This window comes from Elephantulus edwardii, unplaced genomic scaffold (assembly GCF_000299155.1).
Source record: "Elephantulus edwardii isolate Elephantulus edwardi_28Jun2011 unplaced genomic scaffold, EleEdw1.0 scaffold00072, whole genome shotgun sequence".
Taxonomy (NCBI): Eukaryota; Metazoa; Chordata; class Mammalia; order Macroscelidea; family Macroscelididae; genus Elephantulus; species Elephantulus edwardii.
Genome location: NW_006399822.1, coordinates 738,853 through 762,222, shown reverse-complemented (window position 1 = coordinate 762,222; position 23,370 = coordinate 738,853). Strand labels below are relative to the sequence as shown.

General features: G+C 57.8%; 1 protein-coding gene across 1 annotated transcript; it reads right to left on the bottom strand.

Annotated features, from left to right (window-relative positions):
- Positions 1-1,958: 1,958 nt before the first annotated feature.
- On the bottom strand, positions 1,959-18,457 carry CA5A (carbonic anhydrase VA, mitochondrial). The gene is made up of 10 exons (XM_006888860.1): positions 18,449-18,457; positions 17,122-17,245; positions 16,986-17,035; positions 16,599-16,788; positions 13,116-13,313; positions 8,208-8,326; positions 7,420-7,515; positions 7,272-7,334; positions 2,781-2,936; positions 1,959-2,102 (listed from the first exon to the last, which is right to left on the bottom strand). The coding sequence occupies exons 1-10, from the start codon at positions 18,455-18,457 to the stop codon at positions 1,959-1,961; spliced, it is 1,149 nt and encodes a 382-aa protein (XP_006888922.1).
- Between the last annotated feature and the right edge of the window lie 4,913 nt (positions 18,458-23,370).

Genomic DNA, 23,370 nt, shown 5'->3' with positions numbered 1-23,370 from the left:
CCGGATTGTGCACAGAGACGTCCCCACGTCACATGGACGTGAGCACAAAGCATTCGCTCTTGTCGCCAGCTCTCAAGGGGAAGCAGTGGGGACCCGGGTTGGGGGCATGGACCCCAAGTCCAGGTGCTGCCCACTTGTTGCCCTCTGGTCCCAGACCCCCAACACCCTACTCTCTGTGCCCACGCTGCAGATGAAGGCCTACAGAAGGAAGGGGAACATGGTGTCCACACAGGTCAGGGTGAAATGTGGCCAGTTCCCCGTGTCCTGTGGAGGGTCCTGGAGTCAGTTCTGACCCAGCAATCCTACATGCAACAGAGGTGCCACTTGGCCACCCCTCACGGCCAGCCACTACCTGAGGGGCTTCTTGTCTGCTGGTGCAAAGGGCCCCAGCACAGCAGCTGCACATCAGGGGAGACGAGGCCGGTGCTCGCTCCACGCAGCCATGCTAGGCGCTCAGAACCACGGCTGACCCCCCGCTGGCCTCGTGCGGCTGCCCTCACGCCAGGAGAGCATCATCGTTCTTTCTCCCTCAGAGCCGGCCATGCTCCTCGGAGAACACTCGGAAACGTCCAGAAGGAAAAGGAATCACCACTGACCCAGGGCCGTTTCCTCTCAGCGTGGCCCGTGAGGGTGAATCGGAGGGCCATGAGGTCAAACAGAGGCCCCTGAAAACTAGCGTCCTGTGGAGTGCAAACGAGGACGCTCTGGAGGTCAGAAGCTGTGCTGCCAACCCAAAGGCACACGGTTCAAATCCGCCAGCTGCCCTGTGGGAAGAAGACAGTCTGCGTCCTCCGTGTGACTTACAGCCTCTGAAAAGCTCCAGTTCCGACTGGACAGCACACAGTGACCACAGCGCGGAGTCTGGGAACGTGGTCTCCATGGCCACAGATGTGACAGCTCTGGCCGTCATGGTGCGGGGTCAGTGCTGACCCAGTGACCCCATGTGAGGGTGGAACTGCCCCCTCGGCTGGCCCCAGGCTGTGGCTCTACTGGGGGGAGCCCTGCTGTCACTGAGATAAAGCAGGTGGCTGCAGACAGACAGACAGACAGACAGATAGACATTTCTTGTGCTACCGGGACAGTAGAGGACAGCCACGTGGGCCACGCCTCACACCAAGAAACCTCCTCAGCCAGCTTCCTGCTCGGCCAGACGACGTCCAGGCCAGCTGGTACCCGGAGCCCCTCATCCAGGCTCCAGGGAGCCCCTCTGGGCTAATTCTCAGTGGCCACTGGGAACCCTAGCCCTGAAGCTGACACAGGTGGACGTTACGGAAGTCAGCCAGAGCTACGACTGTGTTTACAAATCAAGTGCTCATAGCAAATCAAACCACCCCCACCCCAGGGATAATCACAGGGCCTGGTGCTTGTCACTTGCCTGTCCGGTGCTGGCAGTGCTGAGTTCAACCATCTTGCACGGTTCGGATAAGGGGGTCCCTTCGACCCTTACCAGTGGGGTGTAAAGGAGGGTCAGGCATCTCCCTCGGTCATTACATAGAACCGGTGACCTGGCCTGGGCCAGTGAGCACTGGAGGGCCCAAGAATGGGGGATTTGCCAGAAAGGGGTTGGTCTCGGCCTCTGTGTGTGACCTGAGGGCTGCAGGGTGGCCGTGAGCGTGGGGACTGGGCACTGGGTGGACAGAGGACGGAGAGCTGGGCAGGAAAGAGCGCGTGGGGACTGAGCACTGGGTGGACAGAGGATGGAGAGCTGGGCAGGAAAGAGCGCGTGGCCTGGTCTGGGACTGGCCCGCCAGTGGAAGCAGCGTGGCCCTGAGGCCTCACCACTGCCCCCGGGTTTCCACAAGGCTGCCTGTCCAGTCTCACTGGCTCATCGAGCCCCTATAATGAAATAAGAGTGCATCAACCGCAGTCTCTCTTTAATTCCGAAGTCACAAATCATTAGACCGGAGCTGGGACATCTCTCTCGAAAGCCAGTGCCGCCCACCGCTACAGGACGGCGTCTAGGTGCGGGGTGCCCCGCTGCGGACCGGGAAGGACGCGCGGACTGTCCGGCCCATCAGAGGCTGCAGTGGACGGTAGTTGTTCTCCATGGGCCTCTCTTCCTCACCAGGTACGGAGAACAGCAGGGTCCGGAACGCCGACAGCTGGGGACACGGCACCGGGAAAGTACCGCAGGTGCTGTGAGCCGGCTCCCACGGGGCCCCAGGAGCCCCTCCCACCCTGGATGGGGTGGCCTGTGCCCCGTGGGATGTGGTGGACTCTTGAGACCAGGTCACAAGAGGCTGATGGTGCTGCCTCCACCATGATCTTCGGAGCAGTGGCACTGGGAGAAGTCGCCCGTAGGCCTGTGAAGGCTCCGGGTAGACAGGACTCCGGGTGGACAGGGTTCCGGGTGGACAGAGCTCCAGGTGGACAGGGCTCTGAGCGGACAGGGTTCCGGGTGGACAGAGCTCCAGGTGGACAGGGCTCGGGGCGGACAGGGCTCGGGGTGGACAGGGCTCTGGGCGGATAGGGTTCCGGGTGGACGGGGCTCGGGGTGGACAGGGCTCCGGGTGGACAGGGCTCGTCGGGGCCAACCTGCTGGCTGCTGAGACTTAGGAGACAGCTCCCTAGTCCCTCTGTGTCTCTGTGTATCTCTGTATGTCTCCTCCATCTGTCTGTCTCTGAATCTGTCCCTCTGTGTCTGTATCTCTGTGTGTTTGTCTTTCTCTCTGTGTGTCTCTCTCTATGGATCTCTGCATGTGTCTCTCTGTCTGTCCCTCTGCGCTCTGTCTGTCTCCATCTATCTTCTGCGAGGCCCCGCCCTTCCAGGAGCAGCTCACCTGGTCAGGTGCCACCTCGATGGGCTGCTTATAGATGATCCACGTGACTGACTCAGCCAGTGGTGGCGTGGTCAGGGAGCCTGTGTACGTCCAGTAGTCCTGGCAGGAGGGCAGCAGGGCGGCAGGCTGGAAGGGGCCCAGGGCCACCCGCGCATCCTGACAGATGAGAGCCGAGAGCCAAGTCAGACCTGGGTCGGAGCGGGCCCTCCTGCTTCCCGCTCACAGGCCACAGTGACAGCGAGGCCACCTGGCCCCAGTTACACTCGGCACACGGCCCTTCCACACAGAGGCCCGAGCCGCACGCTGCGCCTTTGTCAGCCTCCAGGGCAGCTGCTGTGGGAACCATCTAATGATTCCTCAAAAATTAGACATCATCGCCACCTGGCTCAGCCACACCCCATGTGCAGACCCCATCAGGGGGTGCAGACAAGCCTGTTCCCCTGTGTTCACTGCGGCACTGCCCTCAGGGCCAAGCATGGAAACAGCCCAGGTGCCCACCAGGAGATGCAAGTGAGCGGTGGTCCCTTCTGCAAGGCAGCGTCACTGGGGCCCCCACGAATGGAGGTCCTGCCCACCCCACCATGGAGTGGGGAGTGCTGGCGGCCTCGTGGAGAGGAGCTGCACTACCATCTCAAAGGCAGCCGGTTCGAATCCCCGAGCCACTGCATAGAAGATAGACAGGCACTCTCCTCCCGTGTGATTTACCGCCTCTGAACACCCACCAGGGGTCAGCTACGGGTCAGCTCCAACTCAACAGCACAGAACTACCGCACAGATGAACCTTGAAGGCCATGAAATAAGCCACACACAAGAGGGCACACCATGAGGACCCCGGAGAGAGGGACTGCTCGGTGACGGGGTGAGGGCCTGGGCCTGGCAGACACAGTGAGGCAGGCTTGGGACAGCAGGGTGCAGAGCCCTGGGGCACAGGGTCCTGACGCGTTGCAGGCAACTCCTGGCTGGCCCTCCAGAGGGTTTGCTGAGGTTGTGAGCTGTGCAGAGCGGCCTTGCCCATCCTTCTCCGGAGGAGCTGCAGGTGGGTTTGAACCGCCTGCCTTTGGGTTCCCAGCACAACTTACCACAAGGCCACCAGAGCTGCCTTGGAAATGTGGCTGGGATCTTCCTGGTGGTGGGTTGCCTGGTCTCTGTCTCCTTGAGCCTCTCAGTGGGCTCGAACCACCACCCTCTAGTTGTCAGGTGAGTGCTGGGGAGGGGGCGGGAAACAGGGACGCAGGTGGGCAGTGAAAACCTGGCCTGTCTGGAGAGAAGTCTCATGTCTGGGCAAAGGAGCCCCCATGAGTCCTGACGTTGTTGCTGGGCTGCACTGAGCTGGTTCCCACGCAGAGACGCCATGGATGGTAGTGGGGACCCTGCTGGTCCTGTGCCGTCCGCCCTGTGGTTTCCACTCACAGAGACCCCGTGGGTGGCAGCGGGGACCCCGTGCTCCAGCTGCCCTGCGGTCACTGCATCAGTCACCTCGCCGGGGTCCTCCTCTCTCTGCTGGCCGTCTTCTTACTCATCACACATGCGTCCTCCAGGGATGGGTCCCTCCTGCTAACACGCCCGAAGCGTGTGGAACACAGGCACACACTGGCTTCAGAGAAGTTCTCTGGCTCCAGCTCACCCAGGCGACTTGTGCACTCTAGAAGCCACAGTGTATTCCATATTCTTCGGCAACATCTCAATTCAAAAAATCCAGTTCTTCGCTCTCCCTGACTCGCTGTCCAGCTCTCCCCCATGCAGGTGACCAAAGACCATGGCTTGGGTCAGGCGCACCTCAGTCCCCACAGTGGCAGCCTCGTCATGCATGTGTAGCCATGGTAACCCGCACCATCTGGGGATGCCCTGTGCTGAGACAACGCCCGACCCTGTGACACATTTCCTTCCTGTGGGGAGCACCCAGTGTGCCTGCAGACGGACTGGCTCAGCAAGGTCAGGCCACCTCCAGCGATGTCTGACCCAGGGCCTCTGTTACAGGCTACGCTGCAGCATCAGTGGCTGCAGAAACTTCTGGAAGGTCACAATCGTACCCAGCGCTGCTGGACTACAGAGAGGTCTGCAATCCCTCTCCACTGTGACTCAACAAAGCCCCGACTTCTGTCAGGGCTGGGCCACCAGGCCGAGGCACGGTGCCCCTCAGAGAGGAGGAAGGAACCGGGGAGCCCCTCGGAGGGGAGGAAGGAACCGGGGAGCCCCTCAGAGAGGAGGAAGGAACCGGGGAGCCCCTCAGAGAGGAGGAAGGAACCGGGGAGCCCCTCGGAGGGGAGGAGGGAACCAGGGAGCCCCTCAGAAGGGAGGAAGGAACTGGGTGCCCCTCAGAGGGGAGGAAGGAACCGGGGAGCCCCTTAGAGAGGAGGAAGGAACCGGGGAGCCCCTCGGAGGGGAGGAAGGTGAGAGTTGTCGTGCACTGTGGGCGTGTTGTCAGGAAGGCCCAGACCTTGGAAGACATGATGCTGGGAAAAGCGGAGGGTCCAAGAGCGAGGAAGCCCCTCAGTGAGGTGGACGATCAGACACAGTGCCCATACTGTCGGCTCAAGCACGTCAGAGCCGGAAGGTGCAGGGCTGGGCAAGGTTCATCTCTGCCCGTAGGGTCGCGAGTAGCAGCTGCCTTGGCACTTAACAACCACAGCAACAACTGATGTGGAGGAACCTGGCTCCTGGGGTCCACGGCAGGACTCACAGCCCCACTGGACGCCTCCTTCGTGGCCCCTGCTGACATCTGGTGGTGGCCTCAGGGGAGCCCAAGTCAGCTAAGGGAGGGATGCCCCAGATTTCCAAGGGAGGGATCAAGCCCCCTGAGAACCCGCCCTTCCAGCCAGCACTGTGCCACCAGGTGGAGACCAGAGCCCAGGCGGTGGACGTGGCTGGACAGACACCAGGTTTACTGTGGCTGCGAGCCAGTGCGGAAGAGGCTGGGGCGGCTGCACCTCGGCCTTGAGGGGTTCCTGGACATTGAGGTGGCACTGGGGGTGGTGGTCTGGGCCTCCACAAGGCCGTCCAAGGTCAAGGGAAGTGCCCCGCGTGGATCAAACGCAGCCTGCGAGGCCAAGGAAGGGCTGGCGTTTCCACCGAGCCCCCAACCCCACTGCCCACCCATTGTTCGCACAGGCTGCAGCCCATCCGCCCAGGACGGAGCCCAGGCCTCCTCCTTCCTCCGGGCTTGGTCTGTGCACCTCTCCTTGTTTGGTTCTGAGTAAATATGACTTTTCTTTGAAATTTCCAAGCCTTCCTCAAAGTCCTTTGTTTGGGGGGCTGATCCAAAGAGGCTTGTTCATTCTCGCTGGTGGGGGCCGTCGGTGCAGCTGGGGAGAGCTGGGGTGACCACGCCCTCTCTGCCCACGGCCCCTCCTCAATTCCCTGAGAATCATGTTCTGGGGTGTCCTGGACATCAGTGGCTCACCTTTATAGCTTTTGGTGGCCCGCCAGCTGCCCTTTGCCTCATGTACTTCGGCCTTGTTGCCAGGAGAGGCAATCCTTTGGAGAGGGACATGATGCTTGGACAGGAGGGAGGGCCGGTGGGGAAGAGGAGACCCTCACCCAGGTGGACTGACGCGGTGACTCAGTGGTGGGCTCGAGGGGCCCAGAGACTGAGAGGGGGCACAGGGCAGGGCTCAGATCTGTGGCTCACTGGGTCGCTGCATGTCATACTCGACTCAACGGCTCCCAACAACAACCAGTTGAAAGCAATGGAGCCAGGGCCTTGCTAGCAGACGGAGAGACTTCACGCCACGTGTGTCAGGCAGACGACACGCATGTCCCTGGAGAAGGACACTGTGCTTGGAAAAGCAGAGGGACCGAGGAAATGAGGATGACCCCCAAGCAGGATGTCACCGCTACGGGCCACGGTTCAAATCCACTATGTGCTCTATGCACAAGGGGGTCTGCAGCCTCAGATACCGTGGGGGGTCACCACCACAGAGGGTCATCATCACAGAGGGTCACCATCACCATGGGGGTCACCACCACAGAGGGTCACCACCACCATGGGGGTCACCATCACCATGGGGGGTCACCACCATGGGGGGTTTCCTCCGCAGGGGTCACCACCACAGAGGGTCACCACCACCATGGGGTCACCATCACCATGGGGGGTCACCACCATGGGGGGTTTCCTCTGCAGGGGTCACCACCACCATGGGGGGTCATCACGAGTCAGAATCCACTCGGCAGCAGTGGCTTTGGTTTCGTTTGAGTGTTTCCAAAACTGGACTAGTTCTTTCCATGAAATTGCAGGGTATTTTGCTTTGGTAGGTAAGTTATTCACCCAATAAGCCCTGGTTTTAAAAACAAGCTGAAGGTGAAGCAACAACAGCGGGAGGCGTGCATTCCTTGGTCAGAAGAGCAGCATGTGCCGGAGGAGGCGAGGATGGGAGGAAAGGGGGACCACAGGCAGGGGGGAAAGTGCGGGGGGCTTGGGAGTAGGGCTGTGCAGGAATGAATGGCTGACCGAGTGGGAGCCAAGTCACCAGGGGAGAGAGATCTGGAGCTCACCTTGTGCTTTATTTCCGGCAAGGCCTCCACCAGCGTCTGCAGCCCCGCGTGCCTGACGCCCAGCTGCAGGGCACAGACAGACAGGCGGTGGGCCTGGGGAGCGCAGGCCAGGGGAGTGGACAGAGGGCACTGAGCACCCCAGCGTTACCTTGAGGAACACAGCGATGACAGCCAAGCCCTCGGCGCCCAGCGCGGCCTCCCCGTAGCTGCGGTATCTGCCTGCGTCCCAGTGTACCACGTGGAGCTGGAACAGGAGAGGGCTGGGGTCACCCTAGGGGCCCTAAGTCCCCGTGGACACGTCATCATCATTCCGCCACAGCATGACTGGCCACTGACTTGTCTCTGTGATCTCCACAACCCTCCACAAAACAACCCACCCAAACCTCAAGCGCACTGCTGTCAGATCAAGTCCCGAGCCTGGGGACGCTCTATCAGGTCCCCAAGGCTAACAGTCTTACCACCCCCCTGCCATGGAGCAGCTGGTAGATTTGAACCAATCACCTCTTCATTCATAGTTCACTCTGTCACCACTACACCACAGGACTCCTCCTATCTCTGCAGACAAACCCACCCCACAGGCCCCTGCTGTCCAGTGAGTCCTGACTCGGGGGACCCGGCAGGTTGGAGCACAGCTTCCCAACGCTTCCCAAGGCCGTAGATGTTTGTGGAAGCAGGCTGTGCCATCTCCATCCTGAGGAGCAGCTGGTGGGTTTGAACCACTGACCTTTTGCCCAGCAGCCGTGCATTTTAACACAGCACTGCCAGAGCCTGCCCACATTCGTGCAAGGTCGCTCTGGGGAAGCTCCTCCCTGTCGCATCGCAGTCTGGGCACCTGGTATTTGGCCCACACCTGGTCAGTGAGGTGGGCTGGCTGCTCGGCCACAGGGCCAGCACAGAGATGCCACCCAGTATCCACAGTCAGGGGCATTTACGCACCTCTGCCGGGTACACGCAGCTGTCCAGTGCGTGCTCCGAGCCCCACGTGTCCTCTGAGCCCCAATGGAAATGGAACTGCTTCAGTCGGTGGTGGCTTCCCAGAGGCCCACCGCTGATGCCTGCAACAGAGACCAGGAGATGCACCTGACATCACGGGTGACACGTCTGCAGGAACCATCGCTGATGCCTACAGCTGAGCCTGGGAGCTGGGCATGACTCAGGGGTCCTGTGTGACGTCGCGGCTGACACGCCTGCAGCCAAACTCTCCAAGAATCAAACCTTACATGTCTAAATGAAAAACAGTCTCACCTAGCACCCACCCTTACGTACTTGAGCTTAAAAGAAATTGTCAGGGAGGCATATGGAATGTGTCATGCCACAGCCTGCCGGAAGGACACACGGATCTGCCTTGGGAGCGAGCCCGGCGAGGCTTCCCCTCACACACATAGATGTGTCCTCAGGAGGAAGCTGGAGAGGACCTAAGCTTGGTAAAATCGAGCATCAGCAAGATAGAAACAGGCCCTCAATGAGACGGCGGACACAGAGGCGTTACCATGGGCTGGGGCGCCACGGTGGTGTGCAGGTGGGCAGCCGGCAGGGTCCGCAGAGAGCAGGAATTGACTCAATGGCGTCTAATAATAACAGACTATAAGACCAAATGTAGGACTGTAACTGGACACAGAGGAAAAGTCAGGTGGGTGCGGCTAACCTCAGGAGAGACAAGGAACGACAATGTGGCATGAAGAATGTAATCAGTGTCACTGAGATAGGTGACATTGTTACATTGTTTCAATGTGTGTATTTTGAGAAGTTGCCTGAGAAACAATTTGGAAAGAGGTTTTGCTTTATCTTATTTGAACAATTTTTTTTTCCAAAAGGCTACTTCTGCCTCACCCCGCTTTGCCATATGCAAACAAAAGAGGGTGCGGACCGGAAGTCCTGGCGGGCTGGGCTGTCTGCGTGGAGAACTTGGGCTGAGCTAGAGCGACTCCTGGTGGTCAATAGTAGGATGCGCCTTCTTGTTAAGTGCCGTCGAGTCACAGAGCACGGATAGTGACCCTAAGAACCAGAGACCTGAACTCCGGTATAACTTTCAACGTTTCTCCAGGTTCATTGGGTTTCCAGAGGCGAGCTACCTTGGAAGTGGAAGCCACACTTGCTTCCAAGCTTGTGTTAATCTGAGAATTCCACCAAACACTGTCCACCATGGGTAGGATCTGGAATTTTGGTGCATTTCAAGAAGTAAGTTTATTTAAAAGCCCAGCCTTTATAAAAACTAACAGTCAGACTTAGGGCTGGTGGAAACCTTAGACTGTGCTTCCGAGATATCCTTGAATCCTGAACTAAACCCGTGCCCAGGGATCGACCTGCAGCCAGGTATTGCTGTTAGGTGCCAGGGAGCCACTAACTCAGTGTGACCCTGTGGACAGAGAGGGTCACCAGAGCCTTAGACAACAATGGGAAAAAAAATACTAATCATTTCATTTTTGTTCAATCATTCAGAGTCATTTTGTTTTACAACACTAATTATAACTGAAGTAAGAATCTACGCTGCAATCCTGAAGGGAGGCCGTTCGAATCCACCAGCTGCTCTGAGACAGCAGGACGGGCAGTCTCCTCCTGTGCAACTGACCGACTGAAAACCTGCCAGAGGGTCTGCTATGGGCCTAACTCGATGGTATACAACAACCACGTCATTAATTGCAATGTCTATTCCTTAATTCCGGAGCTCTGGTGGCCTCATGGCAAGAAGGTGTGCTGCAATCCCGAAGGCACGCGGTTCGAGGCCACCAGCTGCTCCATGGGAGGACAGGCAATCTCCTTCCATGCAGTTAACTGCCTCTGAAGACCCATCGGAGGGTCAGCTGTGGGTGGGTCCCGACTCCACGCTCCACCCCAAGTCAAGCTGGCCTCACTGTCTGCTGCCCTGGCCCCCCAGCTCATTCCTTCGTGTTGGCTCCTCTGTGCAGCCCCCCACCCCACCCTGTCAGCCCGTCTGTCTTACTCTGTGTGCGAACCTTCCCTTAGCACTCCCTCTGTCTGGGGACGAGGTCAGGCAGCACTGTTTTTCCTGGATGCAGCTGTGTTGTGCAGTATGTCACAAATTCTTGGTGGCTTTCTGGTGATGCATGGGCATTCCACTGTGTGTCACGCCACAGTTTCCACACACGTTGTGACTTTGAGAGCATTCTTCACCACCCGCGGATGGTCGCCACATTTCTCGCTGGTTGCTCTGGCTAAGACCTTCATTACCCCCGTGCGACTTGATTCTTACAGGGACCCTCACGACGAGGGCCTAGGGAGTCACTCCTGCTGTACGGATGCCGTCGCCGGTGCCTGGCTTGCAATGAAAGACCTTCAGCAGGATGGTGAGAGGCACAGCCGGAAGGGGGTGCACAGTGCTGCTTCGTGGGGCTTGTCGTCGACGCCACAGGACAGACAGCGAGTGGACGCTCACCAGAAGAACAATCTGCTCTGTAAACTTCTGCTCAAAAGCATGGTAAAGCGTTTTAAATAAATATTAAAGAATAAAAATAGGTAAGGGTAGGGCAAGACCAGCCTGTGAGGAGGTAGCCTCAGCCGGCCCGCCTGGCCCCCCAGAGTCTGTGGCTGGGGGTGTTGGTGGGTGGCAGTTCCTGTTTTGTCCCTGGACAGGTGGCCTGGGACAGCGTGTGCAGATGTAACTGAAGATTTCTCTGTGAGCTCCGAGCCCAGCACACCAGGCGGCCTCAGGCCACGACCTCTGCTCTGCTCCTTCCTGTCTATGGCCAGGCCTTGTGGGGGGAGAGGCTGCCGGCAGGCACTGTGGTGTCGGGATTAAAATGAGGACAAAAGAAATCAAATATAGTTGAGACAGTCAAAGCTGCAAATAGCCAGATGGCAGGTCCATTCCCGGGGTGTGCCCCAAAGCCGTGACGCCGAAGAGAGGGCCTGTCCCCGTGATGCCCTCCGGGGAGTGAGGGTATGCACATATGCAGGACGGAATGCAGCTGTCCCATGTCTTCTGCACGGGACATTGGCTGGCTGGCCTTGGCAGGCCAGGCCCTGGCACCATATCACTGTTGTCAGCTATTCAGGCCCTGCCTGCCATTGGGGGTGTGGGGACTCAGAGGGTAACCCCTTAACAAAGCAATTGCGTCACCTCCGGGAGCTGCCAGCCAAGCTCATGCCCCAGTGCATGCCAGGCAGCAGGTGGTGGTGTCACCTTGCCTGGGCTAGGGGGCAGCAAGGCCCTGGGCCCTGCGAGGGGCTCCAGGAGAACGTTCAAGAACATCACATCCAGCTCCCGCCCACACCACACTTCGGGTCGCTTCCACGTCCAGACACAGGGCAGAGCGGAGCCATGGGGCCCAGGGTCAGCAGGCCCCCATCTGTACAGGTGTTCTCAGCTTTCTTCACACAGAGACCAGTGGGCTTGAACCAGTGACCTTCAGTGCACAGATAAGCACTTAAACCACTGCACCCCCAGCCCCCAAACCAAGCCCACTGTCATCAGGTGGATTCTGACTCACAGCGGCCCTCAGAGTGGGGCTGCGAAGGCAAGTGTCAGCAGTTCGAATCCGCCAGAAGCTGTGAGGGAGGCGGGTGGGCAGTGTCCTCACGAAGGTATTTACAGCCTCCAGGCCCAAGGGAGCGGTCGCCCCTGATGGCAGTGGGTTGGTGGCAGGACAGAGCAGAATTGACCCTGGGTCCTCAAGGCCGCGGGTCCGGTCTCGCTGGCAGAGCTGTCAGTGGCCTTGAACTGCCAGCCTTTAGGTCAACAGCCTGGTGTCTGGGACCAGCCGACCTGGGTTCGAGTCCTGGTTTGGGGAGGTGACCCTAACGGGATACTCTGCTCCCCCGGGTCTCAGACCTGCTGTTTGCTGCTCTGACAGGACACCACCCGGCCTCCTCCCCTGGGGTGGTCAGTGCGTTTGGCCTTTGACCTTTGGTTAGCAGTCCAACAAGCAGGGCTCTGCACCACCAGGCCCGAGCCACCTCACTGTTGGGTCAGAAGTGCCCCAGTCCTGGCCCTACAGCAGGTTCTCAAAGGCTGGGAATCCCGTGGGAGGAGACTGGCCAGCCCTCTCCCCCGAGCAGCGGGGTGGACTGGAACTGCCCGCCTCTGGGCCGGCAGCACAGCTCCTTCCCGCTGGGCCACCAGAGCTCCCCGAGAGGCGTCAGAGGAGAGCTGGGGTCCCCGTGTCTGAGAGGAGTCCTGGGAGGAAGGACAAGACGGGGTGCTGAGTGTGGGGTTCTGAGGCCCGGCTCCTGGCCTGGCGCCACCACCTGCTCCCTGCTCCCACCCTCCCCACTCTGCCAGGCCTGACCTCCTGGCAGGAGCTGGGGACCCTCAGACACCAGCCAGGCCGCTTTCCGGCTCACCGAGATCACTGGACCTGCCTCAGGCCGTTGCTTTGCTGCCCCAGGGCTGAGCAGAGCACATGACCACCACGGTCACTCGCCCATCACCACTGGGGCCAGTGTGGCCCTGGCCTGCTTTCCCTCAGTGACACCCTGTCCCTTTCACAAGAGAGTCATGGCCCCCCAAAGTCACAGCAACATTCTGGCTCTGGGGCTCTGGGAACATCATCGTGCTTGGAAACCGGGTCCCAACCGTAACTGCTCAACGTCCTGATGTGGGGGGCCCTGATCCAACATGGTTGGTATTCTGAGAAGGAGTAGAGTCACAGAGGGAAGACGGCCACATGAGGATGGGGACAATGATGACAGTGGTGTGGCCACAACCCAGGATGCCTGGAGCCACCTGAGCGGGAGAGGAGAGCGCTCCGGCCCTGCACCCCCAGAGCTGACAGAGGAGACCCCCTCCTCTGCTGTCTGCTGTGTGTGGACCTGAGCGTCTCCCTTCTTCACTGGGGGTCCCTCCTGGGCGGCGCCCAAGGCAGGACACCCGACCACCCATCTCACCTGAGCCCTCGGCCGAGTCGTCAAAGTCCACCTGGAAGAGGTAGCCCGTGTTCCACATGTATCGGCAGGTGGCCGCGTCGTAGGACACGTGGAGAGGCTGCAGCCCAGGGTCGTAGACGCTGTCTCTCCACTTGATGTCGATGGGGGACTGCCGGGTGCCCCCTGGGGCCAATGGGGGGTCCTTCCAGAGAGGATGCACTGGGGATAGAGAGAGGACGCTGACAGGAGGACCAGCACCTCCCGGCTTCTGAGCGAGATGCAAACACCGGGACCCAGAGGGGCCCTGAGCGCGGAGCGGTGGACACGACCCTGGTGGGCTTTGCCCAAACCCCTCAGTCCAAGCCCGTGGGGGGTGCCCAGCCCTCTTCTCCGGAGTCACACGGCCATCACTGACTGTCCTCTTGTCACCGACTCAGTAAGGGTCTCTGTGTCAGTCCAGGGACGGGGGCCTACTGCTCAGGGTGGGCCTGCAGTGGACCTGTGGGGTGCAAGTGAGCGCCTGGACAGCCAGCTGGCAGAGGAGAGAGGGTCATCTGAGGGCTGGGGGGTGGTCACCGTCCCCTGGACATGAGCCCTGACCTGGCGTCCGTGTCCAGCTGGTGCTGACTCAGCGGTCCTGGTCAAGCCCTCGTTGGTTCACAGTGTCTGTCCCTCTCCGAGGGGCTTCCTCTCGTCCGTGGACCCTCTGCTCTGCCAAGCAGTCTCTCCTCCAGGGACTCAATCCCCTGACAACGTGCCCAGTGCGCCTGAGACAAGGTGTTGTTTCCCTTGCTTCTAAGCAGAAGTCGCTGTGCTGCTTCCACGTCCGCTGTGACCAGTCTCGGCCACCCACTTCCACCAGAGCCGTTCTGAGTGCTGTTCTCCAGCCTCCACTGTGGGGGTGGGGGGTTGGGTGGACTCCAGCAGCAAGAAAACGTACCCACACAGTCCCCCCTCTTGGGAAATGTCATCTCCAAACACCTGTGTGTGATTCCCCCACTGCGCTTTTATGTTTTCATGTTTAACTTCTTCCTGAGATCGTTGGCTCTCACTCAGGCAACCGCGCCGTGGGACGTGAGCGCGCCCCAAGACGGCGCAGCACTCATCCACGTCCTCCCTGTGGTTCCCGTGGCCCTGCGCCCTGTCAGCTCCCGACTTCCAGCCTCTGTCCCCGGCCACGTGCTGCCTTTGCTCTCTGATGACTGGTCGCTGTGATGTGTGTTCCTCCTGATCTCCTTACAGACCTGTGGAGTGTCGGGGTGTGGATCCACGGGGGGCTTGGGTGCGATTCTGGAAGGAAGACTCAGTGATTGAAATTATTTCAGAAAACATGGGAGAGTGTCTGAGAACCAGGGCCTGGCCGCCTTCGGGCGCCTGGTGCCCTGAGGTGCCTGGTGCCAGCCCTCAGCCTGTGTCTGCAAGCTGTTGTCTGGGGATGCCTGTACCCAGAGACCTCGGGTTTGCTTCATCTTATTGTTTTAACCAATGGAAATCTACCCTCCTCACAGACTGAGAGGCTGGAAGTCTGAAGTCAGGGCTCGGGGAGCGGCCTGCCCCCCTCAATGTCTGAGGACCCGGCACTCCAGGGAGGGCACCAAGTCTTAGCCTCAGCCTCCCGCCCCGGGTCTGGAAGGTTCCCACCACAGGGGCTCTGAGTCCTGGGGACACACTGCGCCTCGGTTCTTCTTTCTCTCCAGATTTGATGGGCACGCCCAGGGATCTGTTCTGCACGCGTAAGGACATACAGAATGCTGACCAGTGACGGCAGGTCTCCTCGCTCACTGTCCCTCCCTTAAAGTGAATTATCGTGTAACAGACACGCAGGCGAGCATCAACTTTGTTCTTTCTTTGCCAACAGTAAACATGGCTGTGCTGAACTTTGTTACTTCGCCAAGTCAACTTTCTAGCCACAGCCCAGTTGGGTCCAAGGGCATTTCCTGAACATTCTAGAGAACCACCAGTGATGGTGAAGGGCAGTGCTGGGATGCTGACCCGTCCTCCTCCCACCCCTAAGGCGATGGGCGGTGAGCTTCGTGTCTTGGTCTTTGATGGGGCCCATCAATCTTCCTGCTTCATAAGGTCCACCCCCTGTCCGGCTCAGCCTCACAGGCGCTGTCAGCCGCCCTCAGGGTGCGTAACCAGAGGCAGCAGCTTTAACTGGGACAGGAGGTCCCACTGCCACGGCAAAGCCGGGTGCCTGATGCACGGAGCTCCAGGGGTCCGGGAGGGTCCTAGGTCACACCCGCACAGACACCGGGGGGGCCAGCTGTGCGAGGTCTCCCCCTCCTGTGAGAGCAGGGTCCGGGAGGGTCCAAGGTCGCACACAGACACGGGGGCCAGCTGTGCAAGGTCTCCCCCTCCTGTGAGAGCACGTCGCTCGCCGTGACCAGGATGTGACGGCAGTGGGAGCTCCGTTCTTGTGGTCTTCACAGCATTTTAAAAAACAGGACTTGAGTGAGGTTTATAAAGCAAAGTGGGTCTGTTTAGGACATCAAGGAGCACCCCCACACCCAGCACGCCCCTCCCGCGGCTTCCCCAGGCTTCCCTTTCGTTATGACGCTGCACTCTTGTCCTGTCGTGTCCCTGCACCCACCTGGACACGCGACCGTGTCTACATGGGCAGGATCCTTCTACTGACGTCATCCAGTGACCAGCTCTTCCTCCCACCAGCCCTCTGGTAGGGAGCTGTGCTGCTGGCCCAAGGCGGTGCCTTTGACAGTTCGAATCCACCAGCAGCTCCAAGGGAGAAAGATGGGCCCTCTCCTCCCTGGTCGGTGCCAATTTGGGAGCCCAGTGAAGGCTCAGCTATTGAGTAGGTTCGAATTCGAGTTTAAGTTCTCCCTCCATTAAAGAGTGCTGGTGGTGTGACACAGTCTATGCTGCATTGCTCACCAAAGGGTCAGCGGTTCAAATCCACCAGCAGCTCCGAGGCAGACAGATGGGCGGTCTCCTCTTGTAAATATTTACAGGCTCAGAGACCCAGTGAAGAGCCCCTGTGAGGGCGTGTCCACCGAGCAGTTAATGTTTCACTCCCTCCCTTCCCATCCCCCATCATCATCCAGGAACGATCCTTTCTGTGTGAAAGCGTTCTCTGCTTTTGTACAATACTGAATGAATGAAATATTTACTTTTTATGAATGTCCTCTCTTCATCCATGTTATGCAGGGTTTCCAGAATTCCTTACTCTTCACTGTTACGTAGTATTCCGTTGTGGATGTACAACAGCTGTTCATCCATCCATCCATCCATCCATCCATCCATCCATCCATCCATCCATCTGTGGACCTGCTCATTTCTAACACGTCTCCTCCGAGGCGGTGGCTACCCGAGCGGGTTCAGGAAGGAGAGGACAGTGTGGGCTCCAAGACCAGCAATGCCCACTGCTGTCAGGGAAAGCTCCGTGTTGCCGGGAGTCGAGCAGATGTCACGGCAGCTCCAAGACTAAGGGAGCCTCAAAACAAAGAGCAGGAGAACCACTTGGAAAAGCGGCTCGTGCAAACTCACAGCTCGTCCGTCTGAGCTGCTGCTCTTCTCGGTGGGACTGGCAGGGGTTTGTCACGCTGCACACAGACAGGAGGGACTTGCTCAGGGTCCTGGACTGGACGACACAGCCCGGTGAAGCAGGCACGGCCCGGTCAGGCAGGCACGGCCTGGTGAGGCAGGCACGTGGCCGTCGCTGGGTGTAGCAGGGCTTCTGCTCAGGAGACACGCGTTGGGGGGAAGCTTCTTTGCTGTGTCTGGAGCTGTAACCACCAGTTCACAGGACTGTCCCTGTATAATCACCCTTTGATAAAGGCCACTTGGTGGTCTTGACGGGGTGCTTGGTGGACAACCGGGGATGGATCATTGCTGCATCCTGTGCACACACATACACACATACACACACAATACATGGTCTGGACACATGGCGTCCGGCGTCTCGTACCCACACATGGAGGGGTCTGGGGAAGCCAGGGGTGTACTCACAGGTGTGCCTCCGGTCCCGCAGGGCACAGGAGTGCTGAGCGCAGCATGGAGCCAGCCTCACCAGGTGACAGGGGGACATCCCCCTTGACCACTTGCCAAAGAACGAGGGACACGAGGGCCCCAGGCTCCTCCCCAACCTGGCGGTCTTCAGCATCTTGACCCTGCTCCCCAGTGGAGCCTGGCTCCTCGCAGACCCCAACACAAAGAGGGGTGGTCTTTACTAGAGCTGCTCACACGCTGATCAAGGCAACTTTTGACAGAAAGTGACCCAAACCCTGGAGCCTGGGGGTTAAACTTCAACTACCTACAGTGACTTCAGTGACAACATCAGGCTGGGGGGTGGGGGTGGGCGGGACAGTGTCCTGTGCTGGGGGTGGGGGCACTCCCCCAGGCCATTGTGCTTTGATCCAGTCCACCGTGGAGTCCAGGCACCAGGCGGCTGGCAGGTTTCGATGGTGGGAAGGCTGCCCACCACGTCAAGAGATGTGTAGTTGGAGAGCAAAGTCCCCTGCTGGGTTGTGGCTCTCCTGCCCAGGACGGCTCAGGGGCAGCACAGAGCTGTGTGTGCAGCTCGGGATCTAGTCCAGGAGCCTCCCATCTGGGTGGAGAGAGTGAGCAGCAGAGTTGGTGGTTCAAACCCACCCCGAGGGGACTTGCAAACAAAGCAAGTGGTGGTGGCCCCCTTCCGAGAAATCGGCCACAGACAAGCCCCGGAGCCGTCCCACCTATCACGAGTCTCCACGCTGCCGCGTTTGAGGACTTCCCCGGTGCAAGGTCTGCTACCAACTATACTGACTGTGGAGCCAAGTAAGAGGAGGTCACCGAGCCGGTGAGGAGCAGAGGGGCCCTCTCCTCCGGCCTGGCCCTCCTCACGCTCCCCTGTGCTTGGCTCCTCATTGGAGTCGCTGTCACCCCCCTTGTGGAGGACCCTCCTCACTTTCATTCACACCAAGGACGGGCCCCCGACAACACGCCCAAAGTATATGAGATGTCACTTACCACCCTTGCTTCTACGTGGTGCCTGGTTTCACTTCCTCCGAGACAGACCCATCTTGTTCTTCTAGCTGTTCACGGCCTAGTCAATGCCCTTCACCAATGCCAACCCAAGGGCATCGGTTCTTCTGTCGTCTTCCTCACTCACTGTACCACGTTCACACACATATGAAGCAGCTGAGAACACCACGGCGTGAGTTGGATGGAAACAACCTAAACACCCGTCCACAGAGGAATGGGGTCACCAACGCAGTCCACAGCCCACAAGACGTGGGCTGCCACTCAGACAGCAGAGGTGGCGTCATGGTAACTGAAGCTGGAAGACACGACGCACAGTGAAATAAATCCGTCACAGAAAGGTAACAGAGTGTGCCACTGATTTGAGAAAGACTTACCTGCGTCATGCAGATGGCACGATCTTGCTTGCTGAAATGGAGGAGGACCTGAGGCATTTGCTGCAGAAGGTCGAGAACCTTCAATATGGATTGAAGCTCAATATCAAGAAAACAAAGAGTCTCACCACTGGGCCAATTGGCAGCATCATGATAGATGGAGAAGAGATTGAGACTGTTAACAGCTTCAGTTTGCTTGGCTCCCCAATCAACACTCTTGGTATTAGCCACCAGGAAATAAAAAGATGAATTACATTGGGAAAATCTGCTGTCAGTGACCTCTCCAGAGCACTGATGATACCGAAGAGCAATGATATCACTCTAGAGACTAAGGTATGTCTGATCCAGGCCATAGTCTTCACAATCCCTTGCTATATATACATCAGAAGGCTGGACAATGACTAAGGATGATAGAAGAATAGTTGATGCCTTTGAGCTGTTATGCTGGAGAAGAGTATTGACTACACCATGGACTGCTAGGAGAACAAATAGGTTCATCCTAGAGAGGGTGAAACCAGTACGGTTCTTGGGGGCAAGGATTTTGAAGCTCTGTCTGAATACTTTGGACATGTTGCAAAGAGGCACCAGTCCTTGGAGAGGGACATCATGCTTGGAAGGTCGGAGGGACAGCGCAGGTGAGGAAGACCCTTGATGAGACGGATTGATTCAGTGACTGGGGTAATGGGGGTAGGTGTGTCAGAGACCTTAAAGTTGGCTCAGGATAGAGCAGAATTCAGAGCTATTGTACATAGGGTCACTATGGGTCGCAAGTGACTCAAAGGCACTTAACAATAACAAAGTTTATTAGTGGTAAGGGAGAAAAGGTAGGATTAACAGGGATGGGGAAAATCACGTTGATTAAGGGATGGAGCTGATGATAGTAAGTGCTGTCAGCAAGTTCTTCTCATGTAAAACGCTGAACTGGAAGAAGTTGAGTGTAATTTGCAGCAGTAACAAAACCCCGGAGTGGGTGCTGGGGCTACTTATGTACAACTGAACACGTCACGGGATTTGCTTTCTTGATTTAGAGGTGCAGGGTCATAATTTCATGGAGCAGTTCACTCTTTGGCCTAATAATGCTCTGATGGCAAGAAGCTGTGCTGCAATCTGAAGGCTTATGGTTCGAATCCACCAGCTGCTCCATGGGAGAAGGATGGGCTGTCTCTTCCCTGCAACTAGCTGCTTCTGAAAACCCACGGGAGGGTCAGGTATGGGTTGGTTCCGACTTGACAAAACTCAGTAACGCTATCAGAAGCACTAAAAGCATTATTACACACAGTTCTTCATGCAGAGCCTTGGGGCTTACAAGCAGCCATGCAAGACACAACAGCCAGTCTCTTCTGACTAAAGCAAAGAGGAAGGAGAGCCTGGAGCAGGAGGAGGATACGGACTGTGGTCTTATCTCCTTGGCCACGACAGAATAGGCGGTGATATCACTAGATGGTTCCCACAACTGTGACTAAAGAGCTTGATCAAAGATTCCACAGAGGGATTCGGGTCAAAAGGGAGGAAATGTAGAACACAACTTAAAAATTATGCTAGGTTCTAGACCATCCAGAGCCATGGAGGCTGCATGAACTCCAGGAGCTACGGTCTTGAGATAATCTGTAAACCTCAAATTCCCTGAAGCAGTAAAACCTTGAACAGAATGATCTTTTGAGAACTAGTTGTATGGGATCAAACTGACAGTATCAATTTGGGATATGAGATCAGGAGCTTAGGGTCCAGTGGTTTGACATCAGTGGGGGAGAAACAGCTCAGAAGAGGGTGACAAAGTTGCAGAACTCGACGCTAGGAATGTCATCAGTGCCAGTAAAAACACATAAAACACCTAAGTGCAGAAAGACTATGGGATGGATATGTATTTTTTTTTATGTGTATGTTCTCAACAATGAAAGAAAGAAAATGTACAAGAATATCCACTGGGCTCAATCACTCATTCCCTCATTCATCCACTTACTCACCTAATCCACTCCCTCCCTCCCTCCACTCGCTCAGGCCTGCTGCAGCACAGACCTGCACACCTCAGCACAGTGCTCCACCCTCCTCAAAGGGCTGACTCCTGAGGTCCGACCCTGCAGGCTGCCCCCGGGTGGGCACAGGGCTGACTCCTGGGGTCCACGCTGCAGCCTGCCCCCAGCGTGCCCTGATGTTCGACACCCTCTAACCAATCTTGGTTTTCAAACTCCCTTCACCTCCTCCCCGTCCTGTGGCCATGTTGGGGGCCTTTTCTCATCTTCCTGTGTCTCTTCCTCGTTTCGAAAGAGAAGAGACCTCTAATTAGAGATGAGCTCAGTATCTAATTACTGTCTAGTGTCTTGTTCAGTATCTTCCCCAGTGCTCACTTTCTGCCCTTCTTCTTTGGAATTCTTGAAGGGCCTGTAGCTGCAGTGCGGCCCCCGAATGCTAATGGTGCTGGAGATGCTCGCCCACACAGGGCGCCCAACACCTCCAGCCAGTTATGGCCCAAACTGCCATTTTACTGTGAGCAGAAGGGAAGTCGGCAGGAAACCCAAGGTAAAGGATTTTATTTTCGTAATGAAAATAGCTTCTTCATCGTGTGTTTGGAAGCTCAAAGCAATTGTTGCTCATTGTTGAAACCCCAGGAAATAGAGGTAGGAACGAGGGAGCCACTGAGAATCCGTAGTGATCTCCACACGTGTGGAGAATCCTGACCTACACTTTGGGAAGTTGCTTGGAATCCGGGACTCCTTTATTATTTTTTCTTTTGAGTGCCCAGAAACGCATATTTTGTGATATAAAGTGCAAAATAGCCATAGTCCATTTAGGTTCATTTAATATTTTTAACTTTGACATTAATATCTATAACATGGTATGTAACACAGGATGTAAATGGGAACTCGTAGGAGGTACGCGTGATTAACACAGCCAGCTGCTGAGAGACAGGGTAGGGATCCAAGTGTATTTAAGGTGCCTCAGAAGAAGGCTTGAGAACCTTTAAACCTTACACTTGAACACATCCCCTGAAGTCATCTCGTAAACCAGAGGATGGCTCAGCTTCCCTAGTGAACCGGGTCCGGGGCACCACGCTCCTGTGGAGAATGCTTTATGTGACCAGGCCTGGCACGGTGGGCGTACGTGGTGGGTGATTTGGGCAAGGACAGAATGGTTACCAACAAGGAACGGAATTAACGTCACCCCAATCTGAACCTGGCATGCACACGCTGTTGAATGCTTTGCGATGTATTCTTTTTTGCCCAAAAAGTAATGAAAACCACCCCAAACCTATGGAGTGTTGTCCGGTGGCCCCCACTGGGCTGCATGGCTGGGATGGCTCTGTGCTAACAGCTGGTCATCACAGCAGTGCCATCAATGTTCCATCGTGGTCGAGGCTTCTGGAGGGACAGCTGGGACCTTCCACTCACTGCCAACAGTCAATGTGACTCCAGCGACCCCGTAGATAGAGTACAAGTCTGCGGCCCTGCAATCTGGACAGCTGCTCCAAGGTAGCCCTGCTCTGCGAGTTCTAACCCACTAGAAGCTCCGGGGGAGAAAGCAGAGCAATCTCTTCCCCTGCAATTAACACTCTGAAATCCGGCTGGAGTCTGTTTTCACTGGATGGGGAAGAGTGTGGATTTTTATGGAAGTCCGCTGAACGACTTGCAGAATGACTGTTAACGTAGCCACTCAGCTGACCGTCCTGCCTAGCCTTCCTCCTGCAGAGCAGCTGGTGGATTCGAACCCCGCTCCATGCTTTAGCCACGGCGCCACCAAAGTCGAACCCACTGCCGCTGACCCGATTCCCACGCTGACCCTGAAATACGGTGGAACGGCTGCGGAAGCAGACCGCCTCCGCTTTCTCTGCAGGTGGTGGGCTCCAACCGCTGACCAAACCCGAACCCACTGCTGGGAGTCATCGGACCTCCGCGCCGCACGGGTTTTCTTCCCCAGGCTGCCATCTTCACGGAAGGGGAAGGCCTCATTTTTATCCGCACACTTTCCCAACGCTGACCTTCCAAGACATCCTTGAACACCGTTTATTGGAAAAATCCACCAAAAGATTCAGAAGCTTCAGCTCCAGAAGAACAGCAACAAGCCGGACCCATGACAGCTCCCCCGCCAACTACAAGTCCCAGCAGGCCACGCGCGGGCAGCGGACAAGGTGACCGGAGTACGAAGAGACTACAAGTTCCGGCAGGCACGCGGCAGACAGGGGGACTACAAGTCCCAGAATGCTCGGGCTCGCGCACGGCACCCTGGGATATGTAGTTGCCCGAGGGACTACTTCCTATCCATAGGCTCTTGAATAGAAAATAAAGGCCTCAAGCACTCCGTTTAGGTGGATTTTCATGAGATGACCATGTGCACAGTCCCAGAGACGCCTAGGATTCCACAATCCCCGCGCGGTAGAGAGCCGTCCGCGCATGCTCACCCGCGCCCCGAGCGGGCGACCGGGCGCGGGAGGAAAGTCGTCGGGCAGCCTCGCCCCCGGGCCCCGCCCCCCGCCCTCAGCGCGCCCTCTGCGCCTGCGTGAAGAGCACGGGCTGCGGGCTGCGGGGAAGGCCGCGTCGCGCCTGCGCAGATCGTCGGCTTCTCTCGCGAGGACGGACGCCATTATCGCATCTCCCCGACAAACACCACGAGAATTCCGCAGCCCACACGGTAATTGCAGCTCCCGCAGTCGGTCTCGTCTCCGCCTCCCCCTTCCCGCGGGGCGAGAGCGAGCGCGAGATCTCCCTCCTGTCCCGCCCGCCGCCGTCGTCTCCGCCGCGGCCTCCGCTCCGCCATCCGCTCCCCGCCGCCAACGGTCCCCGCCGCCCTGCCCGCTGCGCTCGGCCCGGTACCGCCGCCGGGACCGCCCGGCCCGGGACCATCACCCGGGACCTCCTGGCCCGGGATCGCTGGTACCGCCTGGCCCGCTCTGTGCACGGCCCGGGACCATCACCCGGGACCTCCTGGCCCGG

Coding starts and splice junctions, on each gene's coding strand:
- CA5A (XM_006888860.1), bottom strand. Junction 13,314..16,598: donor GCAGCTCAGACGGACGAGCT/GTGAGTTTGCAC, acceptor CTCTATCCCCAG/TGCATCCTCTCTGGAAGGAC. Junction 8,327..13,115: donor CGACTCGGCCGAGGGCTCAG/GTGAGATGGGTG, acceptor TCTCTGTTGCAG/GCATCAGCGGTGGGCCTCTG.